Here is a 24,363-nt window from a genome sequence, read left to right as displayed (position 1 = left end):
GATTTAGTTTATATGTTTTGCTGCTAATGCAAATTTAGTATTTGATGACAAAAGCATTAAGAATGAAAAAGATAAAGTGTATGTTTTACTTTATAAATATTCTTCTGTCACCTTACCTATAATCAATACTTTCGAATTCTGATTATTAAAACTATTTGTATTATGAAGGATGTTAACTGAATGCTTATAGTAGAAGTTGCAGACGTACAGTTGAAGCTATAATAAAAAATAATTTTGCTAATTATTTATTTAAAGTCGTGTTGTTAGAGAGGCAAAATGGTATCTTCAGAATATATACTCTTGCAGAGCTTCTCAAAAGGATAGCCAATAGTGTTGTTCTGGAAAAGAGTCATTCGGTAGCAAATGATCACAATAAGTTTCAGTGAACGTAAAACTTACCGACACTTGAATTCATGTCCCCATTTTCCGAATCTGCTCCATGTTGGTTATTACTGGCATGATAGTTGCTCATAGCTTCTAATTTGATTTTTTTCACCTTCATTGCTTCGGCGATAGCTGCATTGGTAGCAGCGGCAGCTGCTGCAGCTGCTGCTGTCAGACCTTAAAAGAATAAATTAAAAACGAGGTAATTCAAATTCTGATTTTTCATGTAATAGTCCATGTAATTTATATAACACACATACAAACATTAGGGTATCTGATTCCTTTATGGAACACTCTGATAGCATATATTCATTCCCAACTAGCCAATGAAATAACTTTGATACAATCGAGAGAGTGCTCTCGAAACTCCCAAATTAAATATTAAGCAGAAACATAATTCACATACAAAAGAATAGTAGTAGAAATGCAGCCAGAATTCTCTCTCAAACAAACCAGTCTGAACATGTCATTCCCTGCTTAAAACTTAAAATCCTCTACAGCTGCCTAAAGGGGGAGGGGGGGATCTGAACTGCTTAGCTTAGCTCACAAAGCCCTTCATGAAAGAGTGTAAACTCCCTAATCACCCAAAGTTCCCTTACTCTCATGTCACACGCCAGCTATGCTGAACATGCCACCAATACCCATGCATGCCCTGACTCTTCACACTTGTGCTTTCACACTTGCCATTCTCTTTGTCTGGAATGTCCTTATCCCATGACTCACTTCCCCAGCCTCTCATCCTCCAGCACTCGAATCCCAGAAATGACACTTGTAACCAATATGCCACGATGTTTATCCAGAACAATTCATCTCTGTTCATCCAGAGAACAGGAGGTAGGAGTGGATGTGAGATTAGAAATAGAGTTTGAGACCAGATTATGGAAGAGCAGAAAGCTAAGACCGTGCTTTATGTATAGGCTCTAGAGAGCCAGCAGAGGTTTCTCAGCAGGGGAGTGGTTTGTCTCCTTAAATGTGTGAACTTTTACCAAGTCAATTCACTTCATCCTGGCATCCTCATTTGCAAAATGACTGATACTGGAATATATGAATGATCTTTCCTAATCTAAAACTCCAAAAGTCTAGGGGAGGATGTGTACCCACCCCCCACCCTCTTTTTGCTATGGCTGCTTCAGAGTTTCTGACTACAGTGCTTCAGCCTGGCTTGAATTTATCTTTGTGATTTATTTCCATTCCCAGCTGGTGGATTAGAGACTGAACACCTCTCTCCTCCTTTTCCTCCCCACTAATCATCAGTTCTAGTTACTACAGCAAATAAGTTACAACCTCAGGAATTACAAGAAACTCTTTTTCCCTAGAAATCTCTGCTGTTTTTTAGGAGATAGAAGACCTCACCTTTTCTTCGGATCAGACAAAAGAAGCCTTGACAACTTTCACCCCAGTGAAATGAGATCTTCACGTTGGATCTTTGCATGAAAACCTGATAACTGCCCCCTAAAAAGGCACTGATCTAAACTCAAAGAATTCATCTGGGTCTGGATGAACACTTATTGCCTTTTAAGTCCCCACTTGAACTGATTCTCTCATCTTCCTATGATTGAATTTTCTCCCCAGTTACTCATTTCCTTCAAAGATGTTTCAGAACATTTTCTTTCCTGTTCTCTAAAAATTCTCTTTGTGTTTCCCAGAAAATCTCTCTTCCGAAATTTTGCCTTGTCATAAATGTGAGCATCTCACTTTTCCGTTCTCTTCATTGCCTGGTGTTGTCCCATCTCTAATCTGTGACACTTCCGTGATCTTTACCTTTGGTTTATGTGGCAGGTAAATCTTGTTCCATAGGATTAAAATGAGAGAGATAAACCTACAATTTGAGATATTATTGTTATTATTGTATAGATCTGAATCGAATTTGGTAGTATGAAACACAAGGATGCATGATATAACCTTGGCCAAGCCATAAAATCTTCTCGAGTATGGTTTCTTCGACTGTAAAGTCATTCTCTTCACAAAGGGATAATATAAGGATTAAATGAGATAAACTATGTGAAGAATACCACATCATGCTTAGTAAAACTAGACATGCCTTGCATTCTAGTTCCTCAATAAGTCCAGTCCAGTCCTAGCTATGATTCCTGCAGGATATCGTGGGTGGCCACAGCCTCCTCAGCTAGAAGAATCCTACTGCTCCTTATCTGACTGCATTAAACCTTGGATTTTAAAAATACTTTTTATAATTTAGTTATGTATGATTTTATGTATGATACTCTTCTATTTTTCCATTTGACAGTTTATTTCCCAGTTTTACACTTCTAATACACATTCCAAAAGATGTATGTATGTGACATACACACATGCTCTAACTTAACTAAAATACTTTTTTTTTTTTCTGCTTTATCTCCCCAAATCCCCCCTGGTACATAGTTGTATATCTTAGTTGCAGGTCCTTCTAGTTGTGGCACATGGGATGCCGCCTCAACGTGGTCTGACGAGCGGTGCTGTGTCCGCGCCCAGGATCCGAACCAGCGAAACCCTGGGCCACCACAGCAGAGCGCTCAAACTTAATCACTCGGCCACGGGGCCAGCCCCTAAAATACTTTTTAATATTCTATTTTTCGTCCAATTTAATGAAGGTGGGAAGAAAGCTATACCGTTGGCAACAGTTGCTGATTTTAGTTCCACTAACTCACCTGGCTGTTTGATGGGTTCTCAAATTTAATTCTTTAATACCTTTCAAATTCAACCAATTTTCTCCATTTCCACTGGCTCCCCCTAGTGCAAGCTGTCACCTTTTCTTCCCTAAAGTCTTACAATAATAGCCCTTAATTGCTTTCACTTTCCTCACCTCCAATCTCTTACTATTCATACAGTAGTCAACATAATCTTACGAAAATGAAAATCCAATCACGACATTCAATGCGTATTCTCGGGAGCAAGTCAGATGCTTCTCATGGCTGTCACAGCTCTTTATGCTCAGTTCCCTGCCTATCTGTGTAGCATCATCTGTTCCCCTGAGCCCTCCTTGCTCTCTGCACTCCAGACACACAAGCCTTCTTTCATTTCCTCTAATGGACCACATTCCTTCCTTCAAGTCAGACTTTGCACATGTTGTTCCCACTTTCTAGAAAAGCTCTCCACTCCCCTGCCCACTGACCTGTCCATGCATCCATCATGTGATGACTTAAATATTACGCTCTAGGAGTAGCAGGCTCAGGTTCCTGACTCTTTCGTTTACCTGGGAAACAGCTATCAACATGTCAAGAATAAGCTCAAGACTCACTTCTTTTAAAGAGCTGACCTTCCACACCCTACCCCTCCAGAGTAGAGCTGGTGGTCCACTTGCTTGTGTTCTCAACCCTGTTGCATGCGAGTTTACCATCTTTTGTGAACCACAATCACCCATGGGGCTTTACCATTCAGACAGCTGAGGCCTACCACCTGAGATTCAGGTTGGGACCTAGGCATCTGTATATTTTTGGTTGATTTTACTGTTCCTCAGGTCATTTTAATGTGCAATCTGAGATATGAAAGCCAGTCCCTTGGACTCTTTATTGCTCTGTTTTGAGGGGTTGAGGGGACTAAGGAGGGTCAGTTTAGGGTTAGCTTCTCTAACTAGATTATAACACCAAAAGGATAGAAATACTTTCTTAGCACATATATCCCAAACTTCTACCATGATGCCTAGCACAAACTGTCACTGAATGAAAAAACACTTCTCAAACTAGATTACTTGGAAAGCCACAGGAGAAATATGGTGATTATTTTGACAATATCAATGTAAGTAATTTAAAACATTATGTTTATGTTGCAATCAATGTGAATATACTAGGAGTAGCAAATCTCATTAATTTAATATAAAGCATGACTCTCCAAAGCTTCATCTGCCTAGGGCTGGAGAGAATCACAAAAGGCTTACCCCTCCTGCATTTATTGCACTTCCTCTTGGCCTCGCAATGACCCTTTCAAATCTCTGATGTAATTCTCAAATCCCCTCCCACTTGCTGTCTCTAAAAAAACTTAGCTTAGAATCTAGACACTTGCCTTAGAAAGAGATCTCATTCTATATTTTGTTCCCTAATAAAGTTGCCTTGGAAAAATAAGTAATAAATCCACAAAATAATTCTAGTTTTTGGTCTATACGTCACAGAGAAAACTGAAATCATTTTCTATGTAATCAAGAATTGTCTACTTGTGTAAACACTGGCCCTATTATCTCCCTGCCTAACCCTTTCTCTCTTAGAGCTCTCTCCCCTTGCCTCAGATTCGTAGAGATGTGTGTTACCCTTCCTCAATACCCTACCTTGAAGTACATTATCCTGCAAGTTTACCACTGCTTTTAACTCTCCCCAATCAAAACAGCCCATTTTTTCCTCAGAACTAGGTAATTCAGTGTTCCACAAAGTGATAAATTTACATCAAATCCAGCTGCAAAGTATGCTGAAGTTGGAGATTATCTTCCCCTGGGCCACATTCACAGACTCTGTCTCTGGGATGGACTGAGGAGTCTGTGTTTTTCCCTCTCAACAGGTTGATTCTGATGTTCACTGCCCTTAGATTATTTGATGACAATAATTGACACTAAAGTGTGTTTGCATCTTGCAAAAGCTTATTCACCAAGCAGATCATCGTTGCAGTGGTTTTCAAAAGTGGGCAACTAGGGAACTTGTTCAAATATAAAATCAGGTTGGACCAAGGAATCAGAGTTTTGAGACATAATGCTCTAGTGTGATGCAGACTTTGTAAAAATGAATCTTCTTTTACCTTTAACCTAACGCAGCAGAAGCAAATAGGCCAGCCAGGTAATACAGCACTTGCGTATGTTATTGATGCAGCAGTCATGTATGTTATTGCCTCCAGCAACCACTTACACATACGAATTTATTTGGTATATACCGTAATTGTTACTTAAAAAGCTTGGGTAATTCATCCTGATTCTTTAATTGGTAAGTTTTTCACCAGATTTCTTTCTCTCTTTGATGGAAAAATTATATATATACATATGCATGTGTACATATATATGTGTATACATAAATCTATGTGTATATATGTGTATGCATGTATATATATATATATATATATATATATATGATGGACACAAATAAATGATCTCTTTCACTAAGGAATGATTAACCCATCTATTTTACCTCACCAAACTTACATTTTTACACTCTCAAAAAATATTTATAGTGTCTTATTCACCAAGACAAAAACATGTACTGAACTGAGAAGTCAAAGGTAGTATCTTTTTATTTTAAAAGGTTCTAAATCTAATTTTATCATCAACAATGGGAAAACTTTAATGTATACCTGAAATTTATTTGCCATCGATAAAATAATGGATTGAGAAATGTTTTGTTTAAAAAAGTTGTTTTCCTTCAGAGGAAGGATAATAAGTCATATATTGTGTAATCCTGGACCTCCAGTTGGCCCTCAGGAAAGGAACTATACATTAAACTTAGGTTAAAGCCTATATACTTTATATCATGCAAAAATATTTAGCTTTCCTTTTCTTTCTTATTTGATCTTCACAAACTCTATTGCTTGCAATTTATAAGAATGAATAATTTTTACATAGAATTTAGAAACACAGTTTGTCATATTATTGCCTGAATTATGATACAAACTCATCGCCATGGGCTCCATTCTGCTCTGCTCCTTCAGAGCAAATTCTATGCTTTTTTAAAAAACTGGCTACTAGAAATTCTTTATTTTTATCTTGGCTTATAGATTTCTTTTACTTTTACTTTCACTTTCATTTTTTGTTGCTCCCAATTTCTTGCTGAATAAATAACTGGCCTGGAAATTGCTAGTTATCTAAATTCACTATCATGTAAGGAGTAAATAGATGGTGGTTGAAGAAGAGGCACTCCAAAAAGCCATACAAACATTGGACAACATGCATGAAATTTATCTGGGATACTGCAGCAAGTTATATAATTCCTAAGGCTTCAAAATTGTCATCTTTAAAACAGAGATATCAATTCTGACCTCATAGGGGTATTGTGAAGAATAAAGGAGAAATAATGTCTGCAACAGCATGGTCACATACTAATCCTTCTGCAAATAGTAGTAAATATTATCAAGTAACCCATAATACCCCTCTTTTCCTTATCTTTAGCTTTACCTTTGTTTAGGTACTCACAAAAATGCAATATGACAAAAACTACCTAATAGGGTAGAGTGAGAATTTAGTCATTTGATAAATGGAGATCTAAAAACCACGCTTCTATCAAATCATTTGACTTACTAGTCCACACTGATTAAATTTACCCTAAATATCACTAAATCTTCACTCTGTGCTATATTGATAACAAAGCCTTCACTACCTCAAAATCAATATCTTAAAACCAATCCATGGGTTTATCATTTGGAAGGGAAGCAGGCATTGTTACCACTTAAGAGCCATATTTTACTTTGCAAAGATAGGATTTTTCTTCTGCTTTCAACTTTTATCAAAACATCCTTTAAAACCTTCAAATGCCATTATACAATCCTGATTGCCCTCTCTAAAAAAAGGAAAAGTATCCCCATTCTACTTATTTCAAATAAGTTAGTACCCCTAGTTATAAAGAGTAGATTACAACTATAGATTATAAATATCAATAAAAGAGACATATTGCTGTCAAATTCTTTCTCTGATCTGTTTGTTTGCTCATTAACTTGAAAGGTTCAATCTTTGATCTTTGGTTTCAAAGACATCAAGATGACTTCCAAATGTTTGATACGTTGTCTACTTTTACATCACATTCCATATAAAATGCATTTCCCTAAACTTAATGGTTAAATAAAATGAGTTATATGCAAGAGATAGTAAGCATTCAAAGCTTCCATATGATAGACTTTTTATTAGACTATGTCACTTTGCCCAAATTTAGAAGAAACCATTTTAAACATGCAGTAGATTATAGCCAATGGTAGTTATTATTAATATTCTGGAATTGATAAGTTATTTATGTCTGGCATTCTTCCTACTGATTATTCAAGGAGACAGGCGGCTTATAAATATCTCATCACTCCACCGTCACAGAAATTTCATCGACAGTGCTTATGCACAGCTATTAGCAATATGAATCTAACCATTACAAGAAGGAGGAAAATCGAACATGTGGCATTAATACGCAGTCCTGGTTCCTAACCATCTGATAGGCAGATGGTGTGAAGCGGATTCTCCAGCTGAAATGAAGGGCACATCATTTAAAACCTTGTTTGCATTCTAACTGATATCAGTGCCATATTGATATACATGATACATCATGGCAGTATTTGAACAATCTAGTTTGCTTCAGTCATAAATGTTTACAGCCTTGTTTTTTTAATCTTATAACCATGTTCAGAAGAGTGTATTTTTAATTTATGAAACCTATTGTTTACTTCTGTTGAACTAGAAGATTAGTGGAAAGCAGGAATATTAAATTACTTCAACCAGAGCAATATAACCAAGACAGATGAATAAAGCGAGTTTCTATTTTCAATAAAGGATGTTAGTAAAGGAATTTTAAAATTAGCCCAGGCATTTCGTGCATTAAATACATTTATTCATTTAAACCTAGCTTTTTTTTTCCCCCAAGTGGCATACAAAGAAACTTAATGTTTTATATAGTCATTCATTTAAAACTCTCACTGTGTGCAATTAATCTTGTCCAGCAGTTCAATTCAGAAAGTAAAACATCAAAAAGCATAGTTCAGTTCAACAGTCATTACTGTGAAGTAATCTTTCTGCTCCTGACAGTTCCTATAGACTCTTTGCAAAACTCTGTTGAAGGTGCATTGTAAACTCCATATGAGTTTGAATTACAACTCAGTTGAAATTACTCCAAGTCTTAGAAGAACTCTTGGCTCAGTATAACAACTTGAAAATACCAGGACCTTTTTTTTCACCCTGTTTTCTTCCTATCCTTATTTAAATACCAGCTGTCTAAAAAACTGACAGAAGCTTTCACAGTCATTTTATTTCGCAATACTTTCTAAATAAATGAAAATTGTGATTGGAACATGCCTGTCCTCACCCTTAAAAATGACTAAATAACAGAAATAATAAGCAACTAGAATAAGTAACTTGATTGTAAATCAGGGTAGACTGAAGATTTTGAGTGTAAATTTGTCTCCTGATGTCCATTAGACTGACTTTTCTTGCCCTTTGAAACACATTTATATTCTACAGCAGAAAGGAAAATTGATCTTTGAGGCCATTAATGGAAACACTCCATATACTAGTTTTTACTTTTTCAATTGATTAAATTAGTTTTTTTTAAATGTTTGGATTAACAAAAACCCCAACAATTTAGAGAAATGTACAGAAAGAGTTTACTATAATATTGATAATGACTAATACATCAAATTTAGCATTCTTATTCTGAATAGCTTAAAATCACAATCTCCCAGAGTGAAGAAAGTAACAGCAGTAGTGAAGTCAGGGTGAGGGAACACCATGGGGATGTCATTTGGCCATGTGTAAATTACTGAGGAATTTCCATGGAAGTTTTTGAAACATTCGACTTCTGATCACTAACTCATAGAATCAGGCTGAAACATAATCAGCTAAAATTATTATGGTTTAAAAGAAGCAAATAGGTAATTTATGAAAAGCTGAACTCGGCATAACCAGGTCTTGAATATAACTTTCACTTTTACTCCATCTGTTAACATTGCCACTTTTAGAGAAATATTTCTTAACAGCCGTTTGGGGTTTAGACTTATAAAACATGGAGATGAGAAAGACTTTATCTAATGTGACCCTTTTATTTTACTAATAATGAAAACTTAGGGGCAGTGAGGTTAATCATTTCTATAAAGTCATACCATTAAATAATGATCAAGTATTCCCAATTCCCCCAACTCCCAGTTCAGCGTTGACCACACTGACTCTGTCAATAAATGCAAAAAGAAAAGTACAGAATACAGTAAACTGTGGAATCATTGAAAGGAAATCACTCCCCTTTGCCCAAGTAGCTCATGGATTGCATAGGAAGTCAAGGTAATAGACTCTCAGATGATGTCACAAGTATAGGTTGACTCCACTTAGAAACCTAATCTAAATCTTCATTTGTGATTCAGTCTTTTAGAATTTAGAATGTATTTGCCACAGAAACAATGGTCATTCAACTTTATGCAGAAAACTTTTAACCTGTTCTACTGGTGAAATTCAGGATTTATAATGTTAATCTGGATCCTATATCTTAAATATGTCACAACAATGAAAAAGAGAAGAGTGAATAAATTGTTTTCCTCTGTATATCTTGAATATAGAACAAATTCTAAATATAAAGAAATTGAAATAGATAAACTTTGACTCTAATTTTCTTTAAAGCATCCTTTTCATTATTTCTTATGATTCCATTCTCCAGTAAACTGGGCATTAGGTATCTTCATGTTTGTCTAAGGCCCAATACTTCTTTCTAGCTACACAACTCATCACCCCAACTTGCTCAATGCATTGACTCCAGGCAGGTGACTCTTACTAGCTGAGAATAACTGACAGTGTATGGCATTCTGAAAGAATGTTTTTTAAAGAGACTACTTGTCAGTTTATTGGTGACAGTTCAGGCAGTATAAGTGAAAAGAGGAAACGGTGTCATAAATTTAATTTCCTGCAAAAAAGTCACCCCATTGGCATTTTAGCCTAAGAATAATCTCTCCCAATGTTCTCCTACTTTTCTCAATACCATGTAAATCCTCTTCTAAATCCTTTGATACTTCAGTAAGCCTCTCTTTTTTTTCTTTTTCCAGAATCCAGATAGAATGGGGCTCTGTCAGTATGTGCTTCTTGGTGAGACAAGAAGAGGAGATGAGAAAAAAGAGTAATAGAGGTGACTATTTTTACATGTATGTCTTATTTGAGGGGCATTATCCAATGAGAAGATGTGGCCACAGAATTTTTCTGATATAGTAAGATAAACTTTTTTCAAGGAAGAGACTCAAGAAAGAAATATATTTAGACACACACACATATACACACATTCTAGATAGAGGTCAGGATCACGATTGGGAACAATATACAGCCATATTCACTGAACAACAACAGAAACCGAAGGACTAGTTGAGGCAATGTATTCACTCCTTTGTCATTAGGTTCTTGCATTTATAGCAACATCTCGCTGAACCTCTATAATTTGCCTACCAGGTACATATTTCCCTCATTTCATTACAGGGAAAATGTGAATGGTGATAGGCCAATTGTAGTGCTTGGAACTGTAGGTTTTTGACTGCAGTTTTAAAGTTGGACTATGGAAAAGTACAATCCTGATTAATTTAGAAAAATAGATAATGGTATGCAATAAGGAAGATTCAAAAGAAATAGGGTTTATAATCCATAGTCTTAAGTGACTGTCATCTCCTAGAGCTGTTGAATAGATGAAACTTTTATCTTGGCACATCTCTGGAATCACAGTCAAGTTACTAAGTTTTTTGAGTCTAACTTAGACAAGTTACTTAAATTGTCTGATTTTGAGGCAACCTTACACTTTCTTGTTCAAGAAATAAATGCTGTCTATGTTTAAAACTATGTCCCATCTGAGGTTTGAATAGTATAGTCCATGCAGCCCACCTAGGAACAGAGCAGGTAGGTGTCAAGGGAGAATTACCAATGGTTAGTATTATATTATTCATTTCTCTTTTTTTGCTGCAAAAATCATTCCAACAGAAAGAATCACTTAATTCCTAACATGGCAAGAAATGTGAGTCTTTTGCGAATTCTGAGAGAACATTTTACTTTACTTCAAAATAGTAAATCATAGCAAATCTTCAATTTTCTTTATATCTCTTCATTTTAGGAGCAAAGTCTGTAATTATACTGATCCAATGGCTTCTCTTGACCTAATTTATCTTGTATCATGAGATTCTATTAAAAGAAACTAAATCACTGCAGTAGATTTATTCACCTTAAATAATTTAAGCTAATTGAAAAAGAACCAAACTAATGCTAAAACACTTCTCTCAAGCATTCAACTTTTGAATGTTGATTACTAATTTAAACAACCAGGTAATCACAGCAGCTTTGTGAGAAACATGGACTTGTACTATGTACACATTTCTCTCTCTCCCTGGGCTGGAGATAGAATTAAGCATAAATTCTGAGTCTGAAAGGAATTGTATCTCTTCTGTAGTAATTAGGAAATTCCAATAAAATATTTTCATTGATGGATTTGAGGTTTTTCTCTATATTCCCGAAAAGTTTTGAAAACAACACATAGAAAAATGAGAGGAATATCTGGAAAGTCATATCCAATCGCTCTTGGCAACGAGTTATGGCATTTCGAATTTATAACACGGCTAAAGCAAAGGAAAATTAAAAACATTACTGTTATTCACAAACTTTGCTACATCATAATTACCAAAAACTGAATTCCCATGCATTAGTTTAAAAATTAAGACCCTGTTAGTATTATTACTATATTTTATTATTGTTACTCTGCTTCTTGTTGGTAAAAGTTATTAAATACCATTTTGCTTTGAGCGAGGTTAATAGTGACTTATAATGTTATCACAAATTATAATATTCTAACTGTCTCATCATTATAAAACTCCACTTGTAAATTCAGTGGTCATTTTTCTCATGTAATTATTTGATTTTATAACTCAGCCTTGTAATACTTGGAATATGTAGCATAATCACTCGTATGACAATCCTGCAAGGAGTTACAAAAGCCTTTTGCAGTATTTTTAACATACATCTTTCTTACGAGAATTAGAAAATTCAGACATAACTTTATCTTGGAGGTAAAGCCTTTTGAAATATTGCTAAAGTGCATACTGAATAAAGACAACACACTTAAGCAGACTTTTCCCCCTTTAAAGAGCATTCATCTTTTCAAAAGCAATAGATTCTCGGTCCACCCGGAGTCTATTGCATTATTCATTTCATGTGCAACCTCATGCTGGACCATAAATTGTTACTTTATCTAATCAAAGGAGACTTAACTCTACAGAAGGTCAAAGGTTTAATTTTGTGAAGTATTATCTTACGCTATGAGTTTAACCGAAAAATAGAAGAAGAAAAACAGCCAAGAAACTGGTAATAAATGAACCTTTATTGCCTCAGGCATTGGCCTAGTTAATAAACTTTCATTGAAGGTTTCTTTCAACTGTTACGGACAATGAGAGGAAAAAAATCTTAAATTACAGCCATGTGTGACTTTTAAGGCAGTCATTCTTTTTTATCTCAACCTCCCTAGCTCAGGAAAAAAAAAAAAAAAGACAAAGAGAGATTGTCTTCGATCTTTTAACCAAAAATGTATGTTTCTAAACAGATGAAAAAGTGCAGATAAACTTTTCTAAAAGCAGAGGTCAGCTTTGAACAATATAAAAAAATGCATTCTTTAGGTGTCGAATCTTAGAGAACAATCTCTCTAGCTAAATGCAAAACTGAAAAAAGGAGGAAGACATGTTGTTGTCTACAACTCTTGAATTGTAGTCTCCTGCTAGCAAAACAGGATGCCCCATAATCTCACCATCACTGCCCAAAGTCCATGGTAGGTTTGATATTCATTAAATGTCTTGCAAATAAGTACATTATTTATGTACTATCTACCCTGTTTTAGTACAAAAAAATCCTTCCTTTATATTCAGAAACGAAAACACTAGTAGCAAAATAATTCATTTTATTGTTATGCAATTAACAACAATTTTTAAGAGAAACAAGTTTATCCTTTTAGCAGATACTCTCAACCAACAATGGCCTGTGGGTAGTTTTTCTTTCAGTATTTTCTAGAGAAGAAAATGAACTGAGTTCTTCTGAACTAATCTCCCATATTTTCAGGAGGCACTATATTGAGTATAAAGGTTATCATGGCCTTACTTCCCACATCTTTGTCGCCACACCACAGCATAAATAAGGTAGATCTTCATGTCACCAAAAGAGTTTGCATAAGCTGTGAAAAAGGAAAGAAGCCATGCTCTGCATCTTTCTTTAGATCTTCTCAAACAGAAAAAGGAGGGCTGGCTCTGTGCTCCTAACAGGACCCCCCTGCCAGATTCTATCCACAAATCACAATGCTCGCAGCAGGGCACCCAACCCTCTTCCTACCTAGTAGCATTTGGACACAACTGAGCTCTACTTCATTCCAGGGACATGTCCCCAGGATGCTATCTTGGCCACCTTTGAATCCGAACATGATAGCTGCTTACACTGGCAGCACCAGGTGAAAGCAAAACCAGGCTCCCTACTAAGAAATACGCTCTGCACAGCTGGGAAGCAATGAGCTCTACTGGGGTCAAGGATGAAGCACGTTTATACCAGCAGCTCTGCTTCTTTCCTGTATTTGCCAAGAGTAGTGAGAGAGACTTAGGAGAAAGTGGAAAACATAGAGATTAAAGACAATGTAACATGATTTCAAAATGGAAAAAAAAATGTGAAATTTTACACATAGAATATTGAGAATAAAAAACAGGGGTTTCTAAAACATAGTTAAACCTGGATATCAGAATCTGAAGCAAATTGAGATAATTAGTTTTCATTAATTAGTAGAGAGTTTTAGAATCAATGAGTAGGTTTTGATTTCATGCAAGAAACCATGAATAGCTACTCAAAGGTTACAAGGAAAAACTTCGTCAAAAGAGCAATTGATAAGCACAATGTTTTTTTTGCCCCACTTAATTCTACCTAATTTGTGTGCACGCATATAGTTGGGGAGCAAAAGAATGAAGAGAAGAAGAAAAATGAAGAAATCTTTCTTTCTTTCCAAAAAAGAAACACTATATTTGAATGTATATAGTGAATGGCTAGTTACATACCTTGTTGGATAAATAATCTAATAATAGCAAGGATGATCATGCTTTATAACTTCAGCTTTTTCATTTACCCTTTTTGAAAAAGGCTGAGGTGCATTTAGAAAGTGACCTCAAGGTCAAAGAAGCATGAGAAAGTAACAAAAACAGGTATCTCAAATCTAATTCTTTATTTCATTAATCAAAGTTTTATGGGTTTGGGAAAGTTGTGCTACAGTACACAGAGAGGATAAGAAAAAAGAAAGATCAAGGGAATTCAAAGGATTTATTAAAAGTGCAGACGGTAACTCTGACTAGTGTTTTAGCTAGATAGACACAATTAATTACTTGTAACATTGTGAAACTCTAAAATGCTGAAAGAACGTGCTCATGCCTGCAATGCAGTTATGTAGCAAAATACTTATAATCTTTCAACCACCAGGAGCTTTTGTTGGTTTTTAAACCTAATCCACAGCTTGACATAGATCCTAGCGTAATGGAACACAGTTCTTTGATTGAAATAATATCTAAACATTGCTGCGCTAGCCTGGTGGCCTAATAGAAGTCTGTCTCCCTGAAACTCGAGAAATTCAAGTTTGGAAACAAACTCAGACACTGAGCTCTGGCTTGTACGTCCTTCAAGAAAAGCCTCTGAGACTGGAATATGCCCTTTCCAGTTTAGCAAGACCAAAAACAGACATAAAACTTCTCCAATAGCTTTTCTTCCAAATAATGAGACAGTCATAGCAAATAATTTTCTTCAGCTCCTAAAAAGTTACTAATAAGACAACAATAGTGTTGATAATAACAAGGAATCTAATGTATGTCGTAAAAAAGCTAAGTATTTTAGAAGTGACCCATTCCTCTGGCTTTCTCCATTTTTATGTGAAAATGTGAGTAATATCTACAAATTTGGTCATCGTTACAAAGAAAGTTGATCCATATATTTGTCAAATTTAGCCACATGGAAAATTTCAAAGTGTTCAAAAGCACACTAAAAATATCTGAAAAGCAACATATATGTAGCATTTAGTGAAAAAACTTCCATATTATTTTGTTGTATCCAATGTACCTGAATTTGCAATAATGGTAAGAATGCCACACTTGAACATTTTAGTGAGAAAGGAATAATTTCTAGGTCTGCATTTGCAGCAATAAATACACTCTGATAAAGCTCTGAAAGGTAACTGCAATAAAATCTCCATTTTATTGTGTATTCTAATAAATTTCAAAAAGCAAAGAAAATATACTATTCCCAAAATCCAAGCATCTCATAGAAACTGCTAAGCAAAAAGTAGATGAGTAGAAAACAGGAAAGGCATGCGTAGCATTAAAAATACCTGAGGCTATTGCCAAATTATGATTTTATGTTTGGATGCCACGCTTATAGTGTTAAGTATGAAAATGATTTTTTATTTATTTTTTTTAGGAAGATTAGCCCTGAGCTAACATCTGCTGCAAATCCTCCTCCTTTCGCTCAGGAAGACTGGCCCTGAGCTAACATCTGTGGCCATCTTCCTCTACTCTATACATGGGACGCCTGCCACAGCATGGCTTGATAAGTACTGCGAAGGTCCACACTCGGGATCCAAACCAGCAAACCCCAAGCCACCGAAGTGGAATGCACAAACTTAACTGCCGTGCCATCAGGCTAGCCCCTGAAAATGATTTTTTACTTAAAGCCTCTCATCTGACACTATCAAGTCACTTTATAAACATGTTAATTAAAATGATACTTGGATGACAACTGAAACAGTCTGCATATGCAGTCACAAATATGAAGTCTTGACATATTTTATCACTACATTGTAAAGCATAAGCTGTGAAGCTGGGTGGGAAGTAGAGAGCAAGTAAGAAAAATCCTCAAATTAAATAATGAATATATAATCCTAAAAACATAGTAGTCCTAAAAAGAATTCCAGGAACACAACTAGAGTTGGTTAAATCAGTAGGTCAACAATGTCTAGGAACCAAATTCTTTCCATATTTCCTTTCTGCTATCCTCAATACATTGAGAAATACTTCCAAGTTAGCAAGTTGGCTATAACAATTGTAGGTATCCAAGAAAAAAAGCGAGGAGCTGTTTATTCTATATATTTATTTCTTTTTATCCCCCAAGGAAGCGTTTCCCAGGGGACATCCTAAAGGCTCACCTCTCATAACTCATTAGGCATAATTGCATCACCTAATAATTCCCAACAAATCATAGGCAGAGAAAGAGGTTACCATGACTCACATCTGGGATGGAACATGGGGCTGAGTCCTCTTAGGCACAAAGTTGGAGGAAAAATGTGAATTCCTCAATAAAATTAGGATTTTGTTATAAAGAAAGAGAATGATAAGTGGTTATTGGGAAGCAACCAACAAGGTCTATAACAAAAGCTTATTGGGGAATATTGAAGAAAATAGTTAACAGCCTCAAATAGAAGCCCAATTACATTGCTATTCCATATCTCCTATCATTTTAAATCTTTCCCAAGCTTGCGCAACAGTTAACATATACCAAGATTCAGAGGATAACATCATTGTTTTTCTCAAGGTACTATTTTACTTCTCATAGTAATGAAGTCCTTGTACAGAAAAGTTCCATAAAATTATAATAGTGACCTTGATTTTTATATTTAGAACTACCAGGAACAGAAACATGAAATAGCACTCAATTGCTTTGAGTTTCCTTTTCCACCTCTAGCTAGAGATAACTATAGAATAAAAATAAGATGGCACGCCTATGGAATGTATATAAGATGTTGTCCTTCATTTGATTGCCGGACAAATACATACAAGACAACTGCTACGTAACATAACACCAAGGAACTGATTATTTTTTGAGTTATATCAAATAGACATTTAAACATTTTCTGTGGACCATGAGACGGCTAAAACTAGTGGTGATAGTACTCCATGCTTTGATACAGTACTAGAAGTATTGCCTCATGTTCTTCCTTCTTAAGGATGCAGACTGGTGTAGGAAAACTTGGAATAGCAACTGCAGAGCTCAAGCAAGGGAAGTTAGTGAGAGAGAGGACTGAGGGGAGAGAGAGGCAACAGCAGCTTCTAAGGGTACACATATTTACTGCCATGTCAGTGCTGTTTGGCCTCTTCTTCACTTCCATCTTTGGTATCATCCCCAGTAAAATGGAAACTTGTAATAAAGTTTAAAAATTGAGAGCAATAGCAAAAATATGATATAGGACAAAGAACTTAGGCTTTGCAGTCTAAATGTGAGTTTCAATCCGCTCTCTGTCATTAGGTAGATGGCTTCTGTTTGCAAGATCTAATTTCTGTCAGCTTCGGTTAACTTTCCCCCAGTGATAATAAAGAGGATTGTGTTGCTTGTGTCTCACAGAGCTGGTGAGAACATTAAATGACATAGGATGTGTGAAAAATGTGCAAAGGTGTTCCATGATGACAATTTCCTTCCTTTCTTTGTTTTGCTATCATTCCATCAAAGCAGGTCCTTCCCTGCCTTTTTTTGGCATTACTATCCCCACTACTGACAGAGCTGCCACTAGTCGTTCAGAACAAATGGCAGAGCCAGGGCCATGACATCACTCCCATAAATCTGCTCCTTCAACTGTATTTCCAGGATCAATGAAGGGACTCAGTAGAAAAATATATTCCTCATAAAGAATTTTGTTTTATAAGTACTTGCATGGATGAACTCCAGATCAAATTTCAAAATTATACAAAATTTGCATCCACAACTTACTAAGTGACCTTAGACAGCTCAATTAACTTCCCTGGAAATGGGGCTGATAAAAGGACCTACATGATATGGTGGTTATGAAAATTAAATGAAGGAGTACACGTAATGAACTTCAACCATACACAATATAAGAACTTCAGATATACAGCCTATTGTTATTGTCTTCTGGCATCAAAAGACACTAATATTTGTAATTCAATATCATATGGAAAATGATTTTAAGATGATGGAGACTGACTCTTGATTTATGTTCTAATCAAAAGGAATATACATTTTGCAAAAAACACAAACGGATTCATATTATCATTACATTACATACTATCATTACACATACATCTTGACTCCAAGGATATTTTATTACAAGAATTGTATTATGGTAAAGTCACCTCAAAAGAGATCCAGCTACATGGACATAAGCAACATTGTCTAATAAAAATTCCAAAGAATAAGATTTTAAACACACAGTCACTAAATTATCAGATTTAAACATAAGAGTTGGTAGTGTCTTGGAAATCATCTTCTCTAACCCAGACTCATGTTATGAATAGAGACAGAACCAAGCAAGAATCTCTGTTTCTCCACTGATGGACCAAGCAATTTTACCTTTATAAAAAGCTACACCACCACACACACATAGGTTCTTTAAACACATACTTGACCCTCTAAATATATTTACTCTTTTTTTATACTTACTGTTTATTCATACTGGCATATCCAGGAATAGTGGAGGATAAATAAAAGAAGGTCCAAGTGGCTAATAATACCATAACTATTTACCCATTATTTCTTAAGAAAAAATAAGTCAATACACACCAAGTTCACGTCACAGTGTTACAATTACCATTGCATTGGTTTCATGGTCAGTGGCAAGTTTTGTTACTCAGGAAATTTCTAATGGTCAAGTAATACAGTATATAAACAGTACTCGGTATCTTGTAGCAGCAATTCACCAGATGGGTGTCTACTATCTAAAGAAAACATACCTGTTCTCAGAAAAGTATAATTTGTTCCCATTTCCTTACTTATTGCTCTCAACATCAAGCTTCAATCACATATACCCATGGATATGATTTACTGAATAGAAGTTAAAATACTTAGTTTTCAATGTCTAAAGTGTGATTTAAATTAAGAAAGTATATTATTCTAAAAAAGAATGAGATATTTGGATTTTCAGGGCACACAGCAAATAATCTATTTTAAGTATACAGGCATGTGTCATTTAAATACAGGGATACATTCTGAAAAATACGTCATTAGGCAATTTTGTCATTGTGCAAACATCATAGAGTGTTCTTACACAAATCTAGATGGTATAGCCTACTACACACCTAGGCTAATGGTACTAATCTTATGGGACCACTGTCATAGCGGTCCATGGTTGATGGAAATGTTGTTATGTGGTGCACGACTGTATTTATAAACAAGAAATAGTCCTACCTTTTCTTCTGTGTGATAATGGGAGACCAAATCAACTTTTAAAACAGGAAATCAGAGACTTGTAGAATTCTAAGAGACTCTACACTCTGTCTTCCTGAATTCTAATTATTATCAAGGCATTCTGATAAAAGTTGACAACTACGTATGATCTTTCAACATATACATTTATTCACAGTGTAACTAAAATTGACAATGCATCTTTGTCATAATAAATTTGTATGAATTATTTGATGCTAATAATTCTTATGATAAATTATTTTAATTTAATTCAAGTTTTAAAACCTACGTGCAAGAAACATACAAACAAAACTGGTTCTGACACTTGCTTATGAAAAGTAAAACATTAAAATCAGGAAAAATTCACTGGCAATTACCTAAGTATCTCAGTACTTTTTATTGCCACTAAAAACTTGCAAGATCATTTGAACTGACTATTATATAATCTTTACAAAACACAGTTTTGGTAATCGTAATACAAAATATGCAATATAGTTTTGGTAATCATTATAATATAAAATATGCAATCTCAGTAGGAAAAGCATAATGAAAACATAGGCACTCAATCAAATATTTCTTAATTTCAGTAAAGAACCATTATCATGGGTCTTTTGAAAGTCTGTGAGTAGCTATGATTGTGGGAGTTTCCAGTTAAATTTCAATTCCCATAGATATTCAATTCAAATTATAATTGTTTAAGTACATAATACGTTCCAGGGACTAAAAAGGATAAAACATGGGTACAACATGACCCTGCCCTTAAAACTGTAAACTCAATCAGGGTAGAGATTGCATTTGTCTTGTACATGGACACATTGTCAGCACTGAAAACAGTGATCAACATGAAAGAGATGCTTATTATGTGTTGAAGAAAGTTATGAAGACAGTAAAGAAGAAGAAAATGAAGACGTGAAGGGCAGGCAAAAAGGGAGAAAAGAAGAAAAGAAGGGAAAGAAAGGAAGGAAAGGAGGGAGGAACAAAGTTATCATTTGGTTGAGGAGACAGACACATTTACAATTATCTATAACACGAGAGAATGTGTGAGTTGTATTAGAAATACACAGTGCTTCTATTATAACTCAGGATCGTGAAGATTAATTTGGGCTAAGGTATTCAGGAAAGCTTCAGGTAGGAGGCGGTATTTGAGACAACTCTCAAAATATAGGTAGAGACTTGGTTGATAGAACTGAGAAAAAAGAATATTTCAAGGTAAAAAGAGAAAAGAAAAAGTGAGCAATGTGACAAAGTTGGGAACACATTGGACTTACATTGATAATACAGGGTAAGAAACATTGGGTGGGGAGACTAGTAGGACACAGACTTGAAAAGAAAGATTGATGTCACTTCATAAATGTGCTTTAATGCCATTGCAATAGAGTTTCATGCTCTGGGAAATGGATGGTATTTAAGGAGGGAAGTATCTTGGTCAGAGCAGTGTGGACCCACAACCCTCCCAGCCCCCAGGCTTCTCTCCCAAGCTGTTGGACTTCCTCAGAGCACCATATGTGGCAATGTCTATGTACTGGAGTTACAGCCCTACCAATTAGACATGTATTTCGATAATTTTATTGTTTGGAGTAGTTATATTACCCAATATCTAAAATAGTATTTGGCACAATTAAATTGGGAATTGCATAGAAGAAGCAATGTGACAGATCTCAGTTCAGATACTGAACACATAACTTACTAGCTGAACTGCACTTCTCTGAGCCTCAATTCCATCATCTATAAAATAAGCATAATAATATCTATTGTTAGAGTTGTAGTGAAGATTAACTTATCATGGGAGACAGGCTAATGTGCAACTCCATTCACTGACAGAGATATCGTAATTCCTGGAACCTGTAAATATGTTATCTTACATGGCAAGTGGAACTTTGCAGATGTGATTAAGTTAAAGGACCCTGAGATGGGAAATTTGTCCTGGAATATTCTGCAAGGTCTAACATAATCACAAAAGCAGCAAGAGGGTCAAAGTCAGAGAAAGAAGATGTGATGATGGAAGCAGCAGTTGGAGTGATATGCTTGCATGATAGGGAAAGGGGCCAATGGGCCAAGAAATGTGGTGGCCTCTAGAAGCTGGAAAAGGCAAGGAAATCATCTTCCCCTAGAGCCTCCAGAAGGAAAACAGTCCTGCCAACACCTTAATTTTAGTCTGTAAGACTCATTCAGGCTTCTGACCTTTAGAATGTAAGATAATAAATTTATGTTGTCTTAAGACACTGAATTTGTCTTAATTTATTACAGCAGCAATAGGAAACTAATAGAGTTTTATGCATACACATCTGTGTGTACATATGTAAAAATATACACACAAACACACATACATGCCTGGAAGGCAATAGGTATTAATAAATAAATTTTCTTATTGGATCAATAAGTATTTCCATCTAAACTTTGTTTTGCTCCTTCAGGATAAATTAAGAACAAATTGAGTCAGAAAGAAGCCATTATAATAGGTCAACACTGTATTTGTCCCAGCACAAGAGTGCCAGAGCTAGGGAGGAAAAGAAGGCAGGAATGAAAAGGAGGGGACCAAGTGTCAGATGATTTCAGAAAGAAAATTTGATCTCTAAATAGACTGTAGGTGTGGAAAATAGGAATTAAAGATGATTGTTACCATCCAAAGTGGAAGAATATGTGATAAACTAACTCCAATATTAGAAATAGCAAGGGGGCCAGCCTCATGGTCTAGTGGTTAAATTTAGCACACTCCGCTTTGGCGGCCTGCGTTCAGTTCCCAGGCACGGACCTACACCACTCGGCAGTGGCCATGCTGTGGTGGTGACCCACATAGAAAACAGAGGAAGATTGGCACAGATGTTAGCTCAGGGTAAATCTTTCTCAGCAAACAAACAAACAAACAAAAAGGAAATAGCAAGAACAGAGAAAAATGCAAGCTTGGGAGTTCACATTTTGAGCATGTTGCATTTGAGGTGAGGAGCAATTGCTTGAGAATAGATGTTAGCCATGTATGTTTTAGGAAACTGTTAAGGGTCAATAAGTTTTCCAAAGAATAAAAATGGGAGGCCACAGCAAAAGTGGTCAAAATCCAAAATCACCTGGGCCTACTTATATTTATAAGGGGTAGGTGGAGACATAGCAGTGAGAAGGTAGGGTCAGAGGCAGCTTTCAAGAGAACAGCATCACAGAAAAGATGGTGCAGAAGCTGGACTGTGAGGGTTCAGCGACAAACGAGATGAGAAGAAGCCGCGCAACAAATGCACATTATTCTTTCAAGAAGGCCAATGAAAAGAACCAGACAGCTTCACTGAGGTGCACATTTCTTTAAGTAATCAAGGATTGAGTGTATTGGTGGGAAGAAGGATGATGCTAATTACAAACAGTGACTGAAGAAGTGAAAAAGAGGGGCCAAGTAATGAAGGAAGAAAGAGAAAGCATCAAAAGTATAGGTGAAGGAGTTAGCATCTTGAACAGGGGAAGCACTCCGTGTGAGAATAATGTTTGCTTTTGGTTTTTGGCATTATTTGGAATCATTGGTATTTAAACAAAGGTGTAAATTAATAGGCTAATTTGATTCCATTTCTTTAATACATCTTTCAGAATGCAAATCAAAAAATGGACTCATATAACAATGCATTATTTTAGGTTTGAGATATCTTTGCATCATAATGTTCTGAATATATTATGAAAATATTTGAAATATAATTTTAGGGAACTGCAAGCTGTATCTGTACTAGTATCGTATACACATGCATGCACATATACACAGATTTTCATGTGTTCAGAAGGGTTATATCTATAATGTATATTCATGAGGCAGGCACCATGTCTTATTCAATATTTTATCACTAGCCCTAGTGCTATCTCTGGTATAGACTAGACATTGAATAAATGAATGAACCCTTAGTCAGTTTTTCCCTGAAGTTCTGAGGAAGTACTTAATTGGCATTTGTCATGCTGGATTGTACTACAATTTATGGTTCATATGACATAAGCACCTAATAAATGCACATGATTGTAAAGACTACATATGAGATCATTGATTGGCCATTAGAACCAGAAAGGCAGAAGGCCACACATGGAAAAGGGAGGCTATCTCCTCTTCATCTAGGTGATCAGAAATCAAGTGTGAATACCAATATGAATTTCAACTCTCTGTCAGCACTCTCACAAATAGTTGCTCTCTTTCTCTTTCAGTCCCTTCCCCGACTGCAGACTTTCTCTTTCTACAACACAAGTCATTCTATTCCTCTGCTTTAATGTTTATAACATTGCCTATTGCCTACAGCACAGATCCAAATATCATATTCACAGCAACACGAATGCTATCATTATCCGTCCTTCATCTACCTTTCCAGATACGTCACCAAGTCACTACTTTGACCCCACTTTATATTTGATGTAAACCCACAGAGAACTAGCCTTCATTTTTAGCGTCTAATCCCTCTCCATTCACTGTTTTCTTTGCCAGGAATCCTCCCCTTTCTTCTATGCATAAATGCCAGCATCAATTTTCACTTCCTAGGAAGAGTTTTATTGATTCACTGAGGTAGAGTTGATTATGTCCTCTTCTGCGTCACCCTCTCAATTCTGCAGAAATCTCGACCATAGATATTACTGAATTACACTGTAATTATTTGTTTACCAGTTTGTCCAATTACACTATGAGTTCCTTGAATGTAGAGGCCATGACTCATTAAATTATCTTTTTATTCTCTCATGCCCTCAACAGAGTAAGCATTCAGTTTTTGAATGAACGAATAAATGAAAACACTATAGCAAAAATAAATTTAGAAAATGTAGAAAAGTAGACTGAGATAGTCAATACAGTAAATAATTGAAGAAGTTAGTTTAAAGGGTCAACAATTTACCCAATATTCTCACACCTCAAGATAAATGAGACTCAGTCTTGCTACAGAACCTAGCTCCAGATTCTTAAACTTAACACAATCACCTATTTGGTTGAACTGTATGAAATTGCTGACGTTTGACCAATTTTAACCCATGAAATGACACTTTCATATGATCAACCTACCCTCAGATGACAAATTTCACCTCCATTAGCCAAGTCCTCTGGAAAAATCAGCACAATGAACACAGCCCCTAAATTCATGTACGAAAGAAACATACTCTTCCAAATTTACTCGCAAGAAAAAACACTAACCCCAGCACCTAAAAACATCAGCTGGTTCTAAAGTCGACACCCTGCATTTACCGAA

The 24,363-nt window shown here is 35.7% G+C and overlaps 1 protein-coding gene across 1 annotated transcript in view; it reads right to left on the bottom strand.

Annotated features, from left to right (window-relative positions):
* The window catches only part of DACH1 (dachshund family transcription factor 1), a 413,471-nt gene that overhangs the window by 191,600 nt on the left and 197,508 nt on the right, over positions 1-24,363 (bottom strand). Inside the window, exon 3 of the mRNA XM_046664761.1 lies at positions 400-561. Within this exon, the coding sequence (XP_046520717.1) occupies positions 400-561 (162 nt within the window). The remainder of the gene's footprint in view (positions 1-399; positions 562-24,363) is intronic.

The sequence above is a fragment of the Equus quagga genome, chromosome 6 (genome assembly GCF_021613505.1).
Source record: "Equus quagga isolate Etosha38 chromosome 6, UCLA_HA_Equagga_1.0, whole genome shotgun sequence".
Taxonomy (NCBI): Eukaryota; Metazoa; Chordata; class Mammalia; order Perissodactyla; family Equidae; genus Equus; species Equus quagga.
Note: the sequence above shows the minus strand (reverse complement) of the source record. Positions and strands in the feature narration are given on the sequence as shown.